We start from the raw sequence: 15,798 nt of genomic DNA, 5'->3' as shown, positions 1-15,798 counted from the left end.
TCCACTAATCTTGGTAGACTGGTTACCAATGTTGCACGTCTCTCTTGCCTTGAGGTGAAAGGTTCTAAACATTGGCCTAACAAGGGACCATCTCTCAGGGGCAAAGTGTGCTCGGAGAAGGGAAAGACATCAAGGTAGAATTTCCATTGAGAGGAATGCAGTGTAGCACTTTGCATGTATCCTTGTTTCAAAATGTACCACACGAAGAGTATGTTTTAAGGTCCATGTTTTCACCTTCTTTTTTACGAAATCATTCATTCGTTTGAATGTTGTTTTCGTGCCTCGAGAAGTGTGATGTGATATGAAACGATAAGAACAAAATAACTCGCTACTTCCTTGTACAGTCTTCACCTCAGCATGGGATGTTTCCTGTCATTGCGTCAACAGATTAGTTTCCTGGTACTGACATCGCCTGACGTTAGAAAATAAATTGCCATGTCTCGCAGTACTATCGCTACATATCTAATGATTGACTCAGGGATGTTTTAATCTCATTTTGAAGGTTTTCTTATTTGCAGTGTTGTGTACAAGTTCAAAAGTAATATAGTGTAATAAGTGATTAATTGGATTTATAATAAATTGTACCTAGTGTTTTATAAATCCTTTACTATCATCGCATTTCCCATTTTGTATGGAATAATCCAATTCTTATTCAAAGTTGTTCTTTCAAAATTTCTACTTTGTAGGAGAGTATAAGGATGACGGTGTAGTTCATGCTGTCACTAGGAAAAAAATATCCGGCTAGCATGGGCTCGGAGCTTCCTAACACTCCGTCCACCAAGGGACGCACGGTTGCTCGTACGCTAAAGGTTAATGGTTATTAAACGCTCAGAAATGTAGAATAATTGTGCAGCCGCAAGAAAATATGGTATAGGCCTAACTAAAGCCAATATTTGGTGTTAGCGTGAAGAAAGATAGCTATATATATTTCGTATGGCATGAGGATACATTGTTACAATTCGATTATTTACAAATATCTGCATTGCTGTTAAAGCTGAAAGAAAGATAGCTAAAAAATGCGTACTGTACAAAAAATGCATTCAGTGGTCCGCAACAGGGGCACTTTAAAGAAGTCGAAGATAAAATTGTGCAGTATGTGCACGAGAAACACAAAGGCAGAATAGCCATATCGTGGCGCAGTAAACTCGTTCGTTGACCTTCAACATCCGCGATTAGGCCTATAATCGCTAGCCGCGGAAGTTGGCTGAACCTGGCAAGCGAGACATGTGTGTAGTGGTAGCCGGTTATATCTGATGCTGAGTAAAAGTAACAGTTTCTTAGATAGCAAGAATATTTTCCTGATGGATTGTCGTATTGTAGAGATGCATGGAGTAGGTTTTGCCGGCAAATTTTCGATGGCTTCTCTTCAGTATTATGATGCCAATTTTAAGTTAATGGCCAAAAACCCACGAAAATAATGAATAATTGTACAGCCCCCCAAAAAAACCTGGCATAATGAAAGCCAATGTTCGGCGTCTAAAAATAGTCTAATAATGCGTATTGTACAACAAAGGCATTAAGATGATTTTACAAAGCACTTCTTGAGCCTGATTTTAATTTTTTGAAGGGAAAAGTGGGGTTCTTCTTGGATTTGGAGAAATACGGTACTATAATTTTTTCAGAATTAAATTAAACGTACACTTTCACATAGTATCGGATTTTAAAAAATAACAAGTGAGCCGTAGTGTGGATATCATCTGCGGAAATGCAATTTTTGAACAAACTGATTGCCGTTTCATACCGATTTTAATGTGTGTGTTTTTTTTTTTCCCCGACTTTTGTACAAAAATTGTATACACCGACAATCCGCGATGGCGAGTAAATTTTTCGCTGTTATGAATTCTCGCTATAATGGACTTCTACTGTATTATAACGTATAATAATCTGGAAGAAATGAGTTTTCTAGTGGTGAAAAAAAGTCGCTGAAATTGGTTGAACGGTTGCTGAGATTACCCTCCATACACAAATTAACTCCAGAGACTTCTTATCTTTATAATATTTACTAGCTGATGTACCCGTGCTTTGCTACGGGATTCTCAGAAAGACTGACTTTGTGGTTTTCCTAACTGAAATAAACATAGGTCATTACAAAAACGTAAGTATGAATGTAGCGATTAAAAGCAATGCTATCATATAAAATACTCGATCAAATGGAAAGCCGCAAGTTTTATCACTTTTAACGAACAGAGCTGTGGTTAGAGTGCGGTGCCAATCTAATAGTCCAAAGTTCCAGAGCTGGGATGACCAGGCCGCAGATTGCCATAAACACTCATCTGCCATTATTTCGCTAAATATGCACACTGTTCATTCCAATCAGTGCCTCAGAGTAGGGATTGAATAGCCCGAATGCTATGATGATCCAGTGTGTTACGTACCAGTAGTATCAGAAAATTTATAAACCAGGGGAATGGCATGCTAAAGAAGAAAGTTATCTAACTCCCCACTTACTTCCCATCAATATTCAGGCAGGCTGTTACACTCTGTACGACTGGGCGAGTTGACCGTGTGGTTAGCGGTGCGCAACTGTGAGCTTGCATCCGAGAGATAGTGGATTCGAACCCCATTGTCGGCAGCGCTGAAGATGGTATTCCGTGGTTTCCCACTTTCACACCAGTCAAATGCTGGGCCTGTACCTTAATTAAGGCCTAAGGCACTCCTAGCCCTTTCCTATCCCATCGTCGCCATAAAACCTATCTATGTCGGTGCGACATAAATCAAATAAAAAATACTATGTACGCAGCAGTAATCCTATCTACCGGAGATGAGGGGCAACAGAAAACACAAAGCACTTCACGACAAACAATGGTCAATGTAATGTTATTGTTGATCAATATTATGAGCTTTCTATATTGTAGGCCTACACATTTAGTTTTCTTTCGACTCTGTGATTTGTAAAATATTTTATACCGTAAACTGTAGTTTCTTATTCTCAGATTTTACATGCCGATTTTCATTAAATACTGTTTACCCATTTTCTCGTTACTCGGCGCTGATATGGACTTAGTAACAAAAATCAAAATTCATGAATATCTTTGTGATCATAGCCAGTACGGTAATAATGTATAAGACATGAATAATAGGAAATGTAATACTATATAACCTTAGTTATGTAGCATTCATCGATTACACCTCTAATAAGAAATATTTGAGAATTACATTTTAGGCCTTCCTCTACACTACCATTTCATTCAGCGTGAATAAAATAATTTGCAGCCTAGACTATAGCGACTTATTTCCTGACTTTGCATATAGAGTTTCATCAAGATAGGACTACTAATAACAACAATATTTGAGAATTAAATTTTAGGCCTTCCCCTAAACTACCATTTCACTAAGCATGAGTAAAATGATTTATAGCCTAGATTGTAGAGGCTCATCCCCTGACTTCACATACCGATCTTCATTAGACCACTAATAACATAAATAGCTGGGAATTCAATTTTAGGCCTTCCCCTAAACTTCCATTTCACTCAGCGTGAGTAAAATGATTTATAGCCTAGATTGTAGAGGCTCATCCCCCGACTTCACATACCGATTTTCATTAAATTCTCTTCAACCGTTTTCTCGTGATGCGTGTACATACATACATACAGACAGACAGACAGACAGAAATTACGGAAAAGTGAAAAGTGAATTTTCTTGTTACTATGGACATGACCGATACAGAAATACCATTATTTTCAAATTCTGAGCAATGTACAGACAAAACTCTTATTTTATATATATAGATATAGAGTATTGTGTTGTCAGCATTATGGCAATGCCATGTGTGTTGTTTCATTGTTATTTTTAATATGTGCTTGTACATTTTTTTTTTTGAGGGTAAAAAAATATGCAGTGCACTCTGATAACCGTTCAGCAGCAAGTCTTTTTGCTAAAAATGTCCATTTGTAGGTTGAGTGAGAGCTTGCTGCCTTGAGGCTGTACAATTATCTTACCAGGTACTCGACGTGGAACCTTACAAACTGACCGCTGCTGCAGAGAGATTATCTGAACTCATTGTATAGGTCTGTAAGGGTTTATGGTTTTTGCTGTACGATTCTGTGAAATAATTGCATATCATGAAATTGAGTCAAGTGAGTTGAAATGGTTGAGATATGATTAGAAGTTTCTTCCATGGATAAAAAACAGTGAAAATAACTGTACAGCAAAATAAATTCTAATGAATGAATAATTTAAATATATTAATAAAACATAGAAATGATGAATGACTGGATGTGTGAATTTAATTAATGCAATTTCATAACCACCTAAACGTTACATTCTTTGGAAAGTCTTCAGTAGGATGATGGGCGGGATCATCACAATCTTGCTTTCTGGGATGATAGGCTGGTGACCTTCAACATGTACGAGTTCTCTGAATATATCCTTAAAACTTCATTACAAGTACAATTTTAACATTTACCGGGCGAGTTGGCCGTGCGTGTAGAGGCGCGCGTCTGTGAGCTTGCATCCGGGAGATAGTGGGTTCGAATCCCACTATCGGCAGCCCTGAAAATGGTTTTCCGTGGTTTCCCATTTTCACACCAGGCAAATGCTGGGGCTGTACCTTAATTAAGGCCACGGCCGCTTCCTTCCAGCTCCTAGGCCTTTCCTATCCCATCGTCGCCATAAGACCTGTCTGTGTCGGTGCGACGTAAAGCCCCTAGTAAAAAAAAAATTTTAACATTGATCCATCGTCTTTATATATTAGTACACAAATCTTCAGTGACGCCTAGGCTACCTGTGACAGCCGATGGTGAGTCTCTTGAGGATCCAAGCGGCCTTCAGGCAGGGATTGAACATACATATACTTGAGATCATTCTTGCTGTTTTTTTTATTTTTTATCTGCTACCTCCAGCTTTAGAATAAGATACCCAGGTTCTGTTGAACTTAATCCCTCTGAAGCAAAGTTAGCCTGAAAACAGAGCAGGGGATTGGTCATTTTGTTAGCAGTTTAACAGCATTTCTACAAAATACTGTTGATTGCATAACATATTACCGTATTGCCATTGTGGGAAAAGCACATTGTAAGCGCTTAAAATGGTCCACTTGCTTCATTTTCTTATTCTCTATTTAACATTCAATCTGTAAGGTTTCTTGTTAACCATCACCACTTAAGAAATGAAAATACTTTTATTATAAAGAAAAATCCATGAAAGAAAGGGATGTATAAGAAATTAGAGTAGTATATTACTATTAAAGTATATTTGAAAAACAATTTTGTTATGTCTTTTGCAGGTGAAAAACCTGGTAACTTCGATTTTATCCTGGTGAACGATAATCTGGAAAAGTCCTATGAGCAGCTGCGGACATTCATAATGTCTGAATTGGAAAATAAAGGTAAAAATTCTCCCTGTTAATTTTCTGTATTGATACCTTGAGTGTCCAGTGGTAGAAACTGAGAATAGTTCTGGGGATTGAATTCTGCCTGCCTTTTTCTGCAGACTGGTGATGACCTTTCTTTTGGAGGGAACAATGAACGAAAAATTTTAGATCAGAAATAATATATATTAAATCAATAAATAATACAGTAAAACCTCGGTAATTCAAAATCGGTTAATTCAAAGTTGCGTCTAATTCGAAGAAGCTCTCGTTCCCGGAAACATGAGGTATGGTTTTGCCTGTTATTTAAATTGTTTAATTCAAAATATGGATAATTCGTAATTCGAAGAATATTTTCGAGACCCATTACTGAAATTCAGACTTTTAATTCAAACTGCTTTTTTATTTAAAAAATATTTCCATGCCTCTTTCTCAATTTTTGGTCATCGTGTCTGTGAAATTTTTATCCTTCATCAGTTCACGAATCTGTTGTTCATCAAATATGCCTTCTTTGATTCTTTCACCTGATAATGAGGGAAATTATGTCGATAAATATTGGAAGCATAGGCTACTTTTATCTAATGCCTTGACATACTGTTTCACCAATCCTAATTTGATGTGCTAGGGTGGAAGTAGAATATTTTCACGGTCAATAAGACTTACATTCCAGACATTTTTGTATCCTGGTTGTTGTTCTTGTTGTTGTTTCCTTTCTGGCAATTCACTGTATCCCAATGTTTATCCCGTGCCCTGCTATCCCATTCCTATTGGAAACAGGGAAATTTTGTATAGCCTTTTTGTTGTCCCAGCAACAATCCAATGATCTTCAAATCACCGCAAATTTGCCACCCATGATCGTGATATTTAATATTTTCAACCACCAACTTCAAGATCTCGTATGTTTCAGACATTTTTGTGGAGTGTGCAAGAGGTATGGATGCCAGAACATTTGTATTATGAAGCAAAACGGCATTTAAACTTCTTTTGGAAGAGTCAATAAAAACACGCCAGTTACTAGGATCATACTCTTTCTCTCCCAATTGACATAGAAGATTTGAAACATCCGTACAAAATAAAAGTTCATCTTCTTGAGTATAATACTTTCGGACTGTTATCTTTGAAAGGAAACTGCTTTATCAGTCCATTATAAACATTGCATAACGGCTGGGGCTTTAAACACGTCTGTTTATTTAAGTGGTCTAAAATGAAAGACAAACGCTCAACTGTCTTATCTTTAATCCAACATACCTTGCGGATATTGCGTATCTGGGGGAGTTTGTTATGAATTTACTAGGAAACCCCCAACTACAAAATGAAAATTTAGACAGCAATAAACCTATAATAAAATGCAAACAATAACAAATCAAATCACACAATTGTATTCTAAAAAAATGTTGCGCGAGAACATCTCTCAACATTACATCTTACGAATTCATGCAGATACTAAAACACCCAATTGCGTCAAAACTAGACGTGATAGAAAAAAAATAACATCATTTTCGGAATCAGGGCAGCGATTTCCACAAGAATTACGTATTTTCTATTTTACTGCAAAATCATGTTGGTTTGGTTTGCTGCCAATAAGGATTAACATAACTACATATGTCTGTTTAATAATTGCCTGTAATTAGAAAGTTAATGTTAATTGAATGCCACGGGGCAAGTTGGCCGTGCGGTTAGGGTCACGCAGCTATGAGCTGGCGTCCGGGAGATAGTGTGTTGGAACCCCGCTATCGGCAGTCCTGAAGATGGTTTTCTGTGGTTTCCCATTTTCACACCAGGCAAATGCTGGGGCTGTAGCTTAAGGCCATGGCCACTTCCCACTCCTAGGCCTTGCCTATTCCATCATTGCCATAAGACCTATCTGTGTCGGTGCGACATAAAAACAAATTGCAAAATTGAATGCCACAGAAACATACGTCATACTTCACTAATACTACAGTATAATTACTGAAATTAAGAAATGTAATCAATAGGCACGGTACAGTGTATGTGTCGAAGTGGGAAGCAAATTACAACATTTATCAATGTCGTAAACTAGAATTGTTTATGGTCCTGAACCCTGATTTGCGACGTTGTATTATTCGTTGCTTTCCTTATCGCTATCATGACTTTCTGTCAAATTCTGATGGTTAATCCCACCGATAATTTCATCGTCTGAGTTTGCCCTGTCACTTATGTTTTTCTCACACTCGCTTGCATCAGTTTAACTTTTTTCAAGTTTTCACCACCCACTATTTATTAATTATGATTCTATTTTACACTTGTTTTGAATTTTTTTAAGGATGTAATATCTACCACAGCTGAAACACGAACATTCACAATGTTAGCAAACGTCTAAAAAGAACATCACCATGGAAATCGTGCTTAGCAGCCAAACCTTTCTTCTTTTTCATTCCAAATCCATGTATTAAGCCTAACTAAGGACTTCAGAAAACCTTCAGAAGTACTGTATTTTCTTGCATAATTAATGCACTTTTTTGACGAAAAATACAGGCGAAAACTTTGGATGCATAAATTATTGAAGGAACACAGATATTTAAAAATGATTTACAATTCATTTACACCTAAAAGAGTGTTTCAGATATAATATAAACACAATTGGTTCAACTCATTTGCATTTATCATCATTTGGCGTAAAATTTCGGCATGAGATTTTTTCTGAAAAGTCAAATAGGGTACATCAGGTAAGTAGCACACATGAGCTTGAAGTACCAACACTAGAAAATATTCTTCCCGTTATGAGCTGACAATATGACCTGAAGTGAAATAAACATGAAGTAATAAAAGTAGAATTCATGTAATGTCATAATAGTGACATATCGGCAGAAAAAAAAAAAAAAAACAAAAAAAAAAAAAAAAAAACACTGTCCAACAAGAGAAGGGCTGGGCATCAAAGGAGTGACCCTGCTAGATTTCCCCAAACCGTTCGTATCCAATCTTGTATGAGTGACGTGTCCATCCATCCTTTTTCTTGGATACGAACATGGATCCATTGCGGAAATTTTTCTTTAGGCATTGTTTTTCGTTTTAAAGCAACGCAAGGTGCAAGTTTTCTGCCATCAGTTTTTACAGCAAGCCTTGCAGTACATCGTTGTTTTTCACTTCTGGTAGTGCGTGCGATAACACTCAATGTCCCTTTCTTATCGATTGTTTTACTTGTGGCATATGGAAACTGATTGGTGTCTGACCAGTGGTTCCTAATTGGGCTTATCGATTGTTTTACTTGTGGCATATGGAAACTGATTGGTGTCTGACCAGTGGTTCCTAATTGGGAGATCAAATATTCCTTCACTTTACGATTCTCAATCACAAAGTGATGAAAATCAATTGCTTTTTGGTTGAAATCATTCGGCATTTTTTGGCATAATCTTGTTTTTCATCAAAGAGAAAGTCCATTTCTCTTCATAAAATTATTCATTCAGCCTCGGCTAACCTTCAAATCCGAGACACTGATTCCATGTACAGCGGCTATTTCTTGTCCTTTAAAATACATTTCGTGAGAAACGGCATATCCAACGTTGTGTAATGAAATCGTACATTAAAGTAGATCCTCCTCTACTTGTGGAAACTTTCCGCTTTTTGGTCTATGAAATGCTTTCCGAGACTTGTTGATCGCTTCAGTTGCAGTTCTCTGTTACCGCGGTAGTGCACGTAGCATTCGGACACTGAATACTTGCGGCCCGTTGCCCTATTCCTGTATGGTTCGGCGTAACTGATCACCGCGAGTTTATATGATGCAGTATTATTCAAATACTTGCTCACTGTGAACTAACAAACAATTTTGAGTTTACAGAAAACATATGTCCCATACTCGAAACACTAGTAAAATATTTTGGTACCAAACTGGAATAGTGTCACCAGTCACTTCTGGGCTGGTTCTCTCACTGAACTAGTGCAGTGGTATTTCCTATCGGCTGATAACAGCACGTTGCCCGGTATTTGGAATGCCCGGTTTCGCAGTAGGAAGGCTGATACTTGAGTAGCTGACATCTTTGTTTCGAAACGCGTGATGGATGTTCGAAGAAGTGGGTGCATCAAATATGTGAACATTTCTGTTTCTCTACATTGGACCCAAAAATTCTGGTATGTGTAAATTATGCAAGGGCGTTAATTATGTGAGAAAATAGGTAGTTAGTGAGACGTAAAGGAAATAGCGTTATAACTAAGGACCCTGTGTATACACTCATGGCATCTATTGGTTAATGTTACAAACATAATCTAAAATGTACAGCCGCAAAAGTGCACAGTTTAAAGTTCCGGATAAAGCCGTCTTTCACTCTTGCAGGAGCAGACGAGTTCTGGATAAACACGGTGTAACGCTTACGTAAGGTTAATCATAAATTAATTTTTTTTTAAGGCAAAAAGGAGACCCTCAGTAATTTTTTTCCAGACATCAGCCATAGGTGGTCCATTGGATGCAGTGATGACGTAACATTAAAGTTTGGATTAAAGAGATCTATTTTCTAGAGAACTATTAAAATGGGGTATCTGGGTGTAAGAAGGGACGTTGAATTGACCTGTAGTTTTTCTTTCTTAAAGGGAGATGTGATTTCATTTAAAGAAACATGAGTTCAGCTACTGATGTGGATATTGGTTTAATCAAAAGCCTGCAGTATTGTTGATATGTCCATTCTATGCTCAAGTAAATGTTGTGCAACTGTATTAAAGCACGCAAGTATGAAGCAGTCTGTGCACACTAGTATATACATACATAATAAAAGAAAGTGTTTGTGGGTGCGTGCGTTATGCCCAGCTAAATGTACGGCACACAGAGAGAGATCTGAAATTTTTAATATAGGTAGATGGAATGGGGTCCGAATGCATCTCAAAGCCGGATTTTTAATTTTCGCTTTCGGTGAGCTATGAACGAAATACCATTGGAAAACGTGTGTTGGGATATGGCAATCGACCGTGCCGTCATCAAGATTAAATGTATAGATTCACTGTCGCTAGGCAACGTACATAAGATAGGTAATACAAGTCAAGGAGCCATTTTAAGTCCATGGCATAGAAGGCCATTTTCGGTCCCAGACATGAAGAACCACATTCAAGCCGTAATTTCAGAAGAGAGAGAGAGAGAGAGAGAGAGTGAGAGTGTGTGTGTGTGTGTGTGTGTGTGTGTGTGTGTGTGTGTGTGTGTGTGTGTGTGTGTGTGTGTGTGTGTGTGTGTGTGTGTGTGTGTGTGTGTGTGTGTGTGTGTGTGTGTGTGTGTGTGTGTGTGTGTGTGTGTGTGTGTGTGTGTGTGTGTGTGTGTGTGTGTGTGTGTGTGTGTGTGTGTGTGTGTGTGTGTGTGCGCGCGCGATGCCCAACCAGATCTACTACATGCAGAGATCTGAGATTTTAAATATAGTTTTATTCTTAGATGAATTTTTATAGAGGTAAAGATCTGTTTTCGTGACATGACAAATACAGGATATCTGAAGGCAAATCAAATGCTTATTTTCCCTGAATCTACTGTAGACAGGATTTGGAGAAGTTCGTATGTACTGGAACAAGGTCTTTGAGAAGGCATACAAAGTGAAAGAGATGCATAAATAACAGTAAATAAATAATGCGATTTGTTAATGCATCACATTAAAAGGATACGTTGAGGGATAACAATAGAGAAGGACCAAGACATGAACGGTGGAAAACAGACCAAATAATAATAATAATAATAATAATAATAATAATAATAATAATGAAATAAATGTAGTGTGGCCTCTGGAGAGGCCTGGTGCAGGTCTTTTGATTTGACTCCTGTAGGCGACCTGCGCGTCATGATGATGAAATGATGATGAAGACAGAATAGACACTCAGTCCCCATGCCAGGGGAATTAACCAATTAAGGTTACATTTCCCGACCCTGCCGGGAATTGAACCCGGGACCCCTGTGACCAAAGTCCAGCACGCTAAGCATTTAGCCATGGAGCCGGACATAATAATAATAATAATAAATAGATGTAGAATTCAGAAATACCGTAGAAATGGGCACATGATGACAGAGTAACAAGCTTAATGGGCTTCAGCTCTGTGTCGAGCTGATTACCTCAGGCAGTAGAAGTGATATTTCAATGTTGTCAGGCATGAAGCCTCAAGGTGATAGATTTACTGGTACGTAAAACTACTGTTCGGGGCAAAATTATGCCACCTCGGCGTCTCTGAAAACGTTAAACATAGTTCTTTTATACATAAAATCAGTAATAGTATTTTTAGTTCATAGGGTTTTGTTTCATATCTTTGAGTTACACATAGTACAGTACACTGCCAACCACTGCAGAAACATGCAATTATTCAATAGCTACACAGGGTTGGTGCCATGAAGGACATTCGGTCGTAAAACGGGGCCAAATCCACTCCCTAGGTCTCACAAACCTAACAACTTTGGGGTCAGATCAGAGCAAGAGTTGGGGATATCATGCATGTATTCTGTATTGTATGTTCAGGGAACTATGAAAATTAAAAGGTTTGGCGAGGTCCGACAAGCCAAATACTGTCAGTATCGGAAGACTACAAGGGTTGACTAAGTGAGGTCCGATAGAAAGATGAAAGTGGTGAAGTTGGTAGAAGTACGTGGAAGCAATGTCAGGCATGGCTAGGGGTCCTGCGGTGTCAAGTTTAGAGCCTAGGGTTACTCCTTTTAGTGGCCTCTTATGACAGGCAAGGGGTACCGTAGTCATATCCTATGCCCCAATCAACGGACTTACATTGTTGCACAGGTACTCTCAGAAGGCAACAACAATTACAAACATAAGTAACGAAAAACATTAGTTTTACTTTATTTAGGTCATGGCTGCTGCCTTCCTAATCCTAGCCCTTTCCTATCCCATCATCGATCACCGCTGAAGACCCATTTGAGTTAGTACAACGTTGAAATACCAGAAGAAAAAACTTACATGGTTGATGTTAAGAATACATCTGGCTGTAAAACTGGGCCAAATCTGCGATCGTGACATACATTGCAACCGAATCTCCTCCAAGTTGTGTGAAAAGTGGCAGAGAAAGGAGAAGCATTCATAAGCAAAATGAAAGAAAGAAAGAAAGGCCTAGTATGAAGGATAGTAGTAAACATTACAAGGAATGTTTGAAAATAATAGTGGTGAAAGTGAATATTATTTTAAGAAGAAATATGACTGGTACAACTAGGCTCCTTAACACAAATCAGAAGGGAATAAAGAAGTGGTTCGATCCTTTGAAGAATGAAAAAAAGAGAGAGAGGACAGCCACAAAGACCATGAAGATGAAAGACTCCCTAGGCTTCATAAACCTAATACAGTTGGGATTAGAAAAGAACAAGGGTTGACCGAGTGAAGTCGGATAGGTAACGAAACCCATTGCATATCTGCTTTTCCTTAATACTTAGCTTAATACTTAGCCCAGCACACACAGCAGTCTAGCGAGTCACGCGCTATCTGTCTATCAGCGTTCAAACTCGCTACAAGTTCCACTGCACGCGCATAGATGGCGTTAACGTACACATTTCAGACAGTTGAATACACTGTTACCAACATAGAAGTATAAAATGTGTTGTGCATATGGTCCAACAACACATACGAAAAGTCCAAATATATTATGCAGATATACGAAGACGTACACCGTCAGATTTCAAGTTTATTTATTAATTATAATGCCTCAGGAGGTGGGACAGTGGACAGGGCTTGAATGTTGAAATCCCACACAAGTATTTCTTTTTTTTACTGCCAATTGCCTTGTAAGGTTACATACCTGATACCTTCCACAGTCCAATTTGTTTATCTAGCCCTGTAAAGGGCTGTATGTAACGTGGCATAGGGTATAGAGCTGTGTTGGACGAGGATGAGGAGGTAATGGTCTGTGGCTAGGACACAGGCAACCAGTTAGCTATGTCGTACATGTTCTAAGCTTCATAGAGCACAGGTAGGGCAAACTGTGCCCCATCATCATCATCATCATCATCCTTCCTGTATGTGGCCATGTGTCCTGTTACGGTCTTACATTTTTCTTTTTGCAAGACATGAAAGCAATCAAACGTCCGTCTGACGGGTTGCTAACCTGAAGGAAGTAAAACCATTGGTGGGGCTACCACCTCTCATCTAATGGACTAGCTGAAATTACAGCATTTCCTCCATAACCGATGTAATGGTTATACCACCGTGACTCGGTCGACAGAGCCTCGTCTATGGGAACAGGTTTGTTCATGCCGGGAAGGTGAGGTTGGCATTTGGGCTGGAGAGGTTATGTCATCATCCTCATCATCATTCTTCCAAGTATTGGGCCATGTGGCCCGTTATGGTCTTGCATTTTCCATCGCTTCATTGGATGTCCTATAGCTCTCTGTCCTCTTGGTTGATAGCGTAGGATCTCCTTCGGTAGTCTTCCAGATTCCATCCTTTGAACGTGACATTTCCAGTTTTCTTGGTAATCATAGATGTAATTGATTACTGGTTTCACATTCAGTTCCTTAAGCACATCTTCATTTCTTATACGATCCCATTTTGTATAGCCTGCTGTACTGCGCATGAACGCCATTTCACGTGCTGTAATTCTGGAAATGTTTAGAGTGCTTATTGTCCATGCCTCGCTGCCGTTCCAAAGGGTTGGTCTGGCTAAAATGTTATAAAGATATAAGCAAGTGTGTTTTGGGACAAGAGATGGCTTCATGGTGTAATTTATAATTCCTGTTGTTCTGGTAAATTTAGTTATTTTTGCAGAGAAATCAATTTCCCCTTGGTAAGATAAATTGTATCCCAGATAATTTAATTTGTTGACTCTTTCCAATGATCATGTCAAATTTTGAAGAGACTTTCCTTGAAGATCATCTTCTGATGATGCTACCAATGCAACATCATCAGCAAAGAGTATGGCATCTAGATATGTGAGATATCTGCTGACTGGGATTGATCCATGCCTTTCATGCCTCCATTCCTGCATTATGTTGTTCATATAGATTATGAACGGCAAAGGAGAAAGTCCACAACCTTGTCTCACACCTCTGCTGATCGGTTCCCATTCAGTTTGATGATTACCTAACTTTACTGCAATAGTGTTGTCACTGTACATGTTGTATATGTTATCTATTAACTGTTGTGGGACATTATCTTCTGCTAAGATATTATGACCGGGCGAGTTGGCCGTACGCGTAGAGGCACGCGGCTGTGAGCTTGCATCCGGGAGATAGTAGGTTCGAATCCCACTATCGGCAGCCCTGAAGATGGTTTTCCGTGGTTTCCCATTTTCACACGAGGCAAATGCTGGGGCTGTACCTTAATTAAGACCACGGCCGCTTCCTTCCAACTCCTAGGCCTTTCCTATCCCATCGTCGCCATAATACCTATCTGTGTCGGCGCAACGTAATAGCAAAAAAAAAAAAAAAAGATATTACGAAGTCTGTTCCTGTTAACTAGGTCAAAGGCTTTCTTAAAACCAACAAATGCTATGTGAGTTTCCAAGCTATATTCCCTGCGTTTTTCCTACTGAGATTTTCAAGGTAAAGTAAGCATCAGCACATGAGCGTTCCTTTCAAAATCCGTGTTGTTCATTTCCCATTGGACCGAGCTCGATAGCTGCAGTCGCTTAAGTGCAGCCAGTATCCAGTAATCGGGAGATAGTGGGTTCGAACCCCACTGTCGGCAGTCCTGAAGATGGTTTTCCATGGTTTTCCATTTTCACACCAGGCAAATGCTGGGGCTGTACCTTAAGACCACGGCCGCTTCCTTCCCATTCCTAGGCCTTTCCTGTCCCATTGTCACTATTAAATATATCTGTGTTGGTGCGATGTAAAGCAAATAGCATTTCCCATTGGAATGATAAATGCAGTGGCAGCTAGGTGTGTAGCTACACAAATTCCCCTCCTTCGAGAAAAGTCGCAACACATTAGCTTTAGTTATGTCGTATTTTCTTGTGGCTGCACAATTATTCGTCATTTCCGCGTGTTTAATAACCGTTAACTTAAAATTGGCATCATAATATCCACGAGAACCCGTTGAAAATTTGCCGGCAATGCCTGTTCCACGTGTCCTTACAATACGACGATCCATCATGAAAATATTCCTGCTGTCTGTAAAACTGTTAATTTTACTAAGTTTCAGGTACAGTAGATGCGTTATAACTCTGCCACTGAGTAGCCATGACCTTTCAAAGAATTCAAAGAATTTTATATTTTGATGCCATTCTACGGATTTGAGAAATATTTTTGTAGAGACATTTTAAAATCTATTCAAGGGATTATTGCTTGCGCTGCGAGCCTGTCTCTCTCCAAGTAGAATGTCGTTCTCTCTTCACTATTTCCCGAAAACCTGTCATATTGTGCAGAGGCACTGTACAACTGGTTGCCGCGTCTAGTGGTGTAGCCTATAGGCCTGATAAAGATATGGACATTGAAGGTTGAGTTTTATGCGCGCGCGGGGGGGTGAAGGAAAGCAGCATGGTTACCGTGGTAGCTGCCAGTGGTGTTCATTACTGTTCGGTAGTGAATGCAAAACGACCCTTGATTTTTCATATGAGATTCTGAGAAAAACCGCTGTCTTGGATTC

General features: G+C 39.0%; 1 protein-coding gene across 7 annotated transcripts in view; it reads left to right on the top strand.

Annotated features, from left to right (window-relative positions):
- The window catches only part of LOC136871889 (guanylate kinase), a 126,887-nt gene that overhangs the window by 56,427 nt on the left and 54,662 nt on the right, over positions 1 to 15,798 (top strand). For all 7 annotated transcript variants that reach the window (XM_067145565.2, XM_067145561.2, XM_067145562.2 and 4 more), the window contains exon 4: positions 5,222 to 5,323. In XM_067145565.2, coding sequence (XP_067001666.2) covers positions 5,222 to 5,323 — 102 coding nt within the window. The remainder of the gene's footprint in view (positions 1 to 5,221; positions 5,324 to 15,798) is intronic.

The sequence above is a fragment of the Anabrus simplex genome, chromosome 4 (assembly GCF_040414725.1).
Source record: "Anabrus simplex isolate iqAnaSimp1 chromosome 4, ASM4041472v1, whole genome shotgun sequence".
NCBI lineage: Eukaryota > Metazoa > Arthropoda > Insecta > Orthoptera > Tettigoniidae > Anabrus > Anabrus simplex.
Note: the sequence above shows the minus strand (reverse complement) of the source record. Positions and strands in the feature narration are given on the sequence as shown.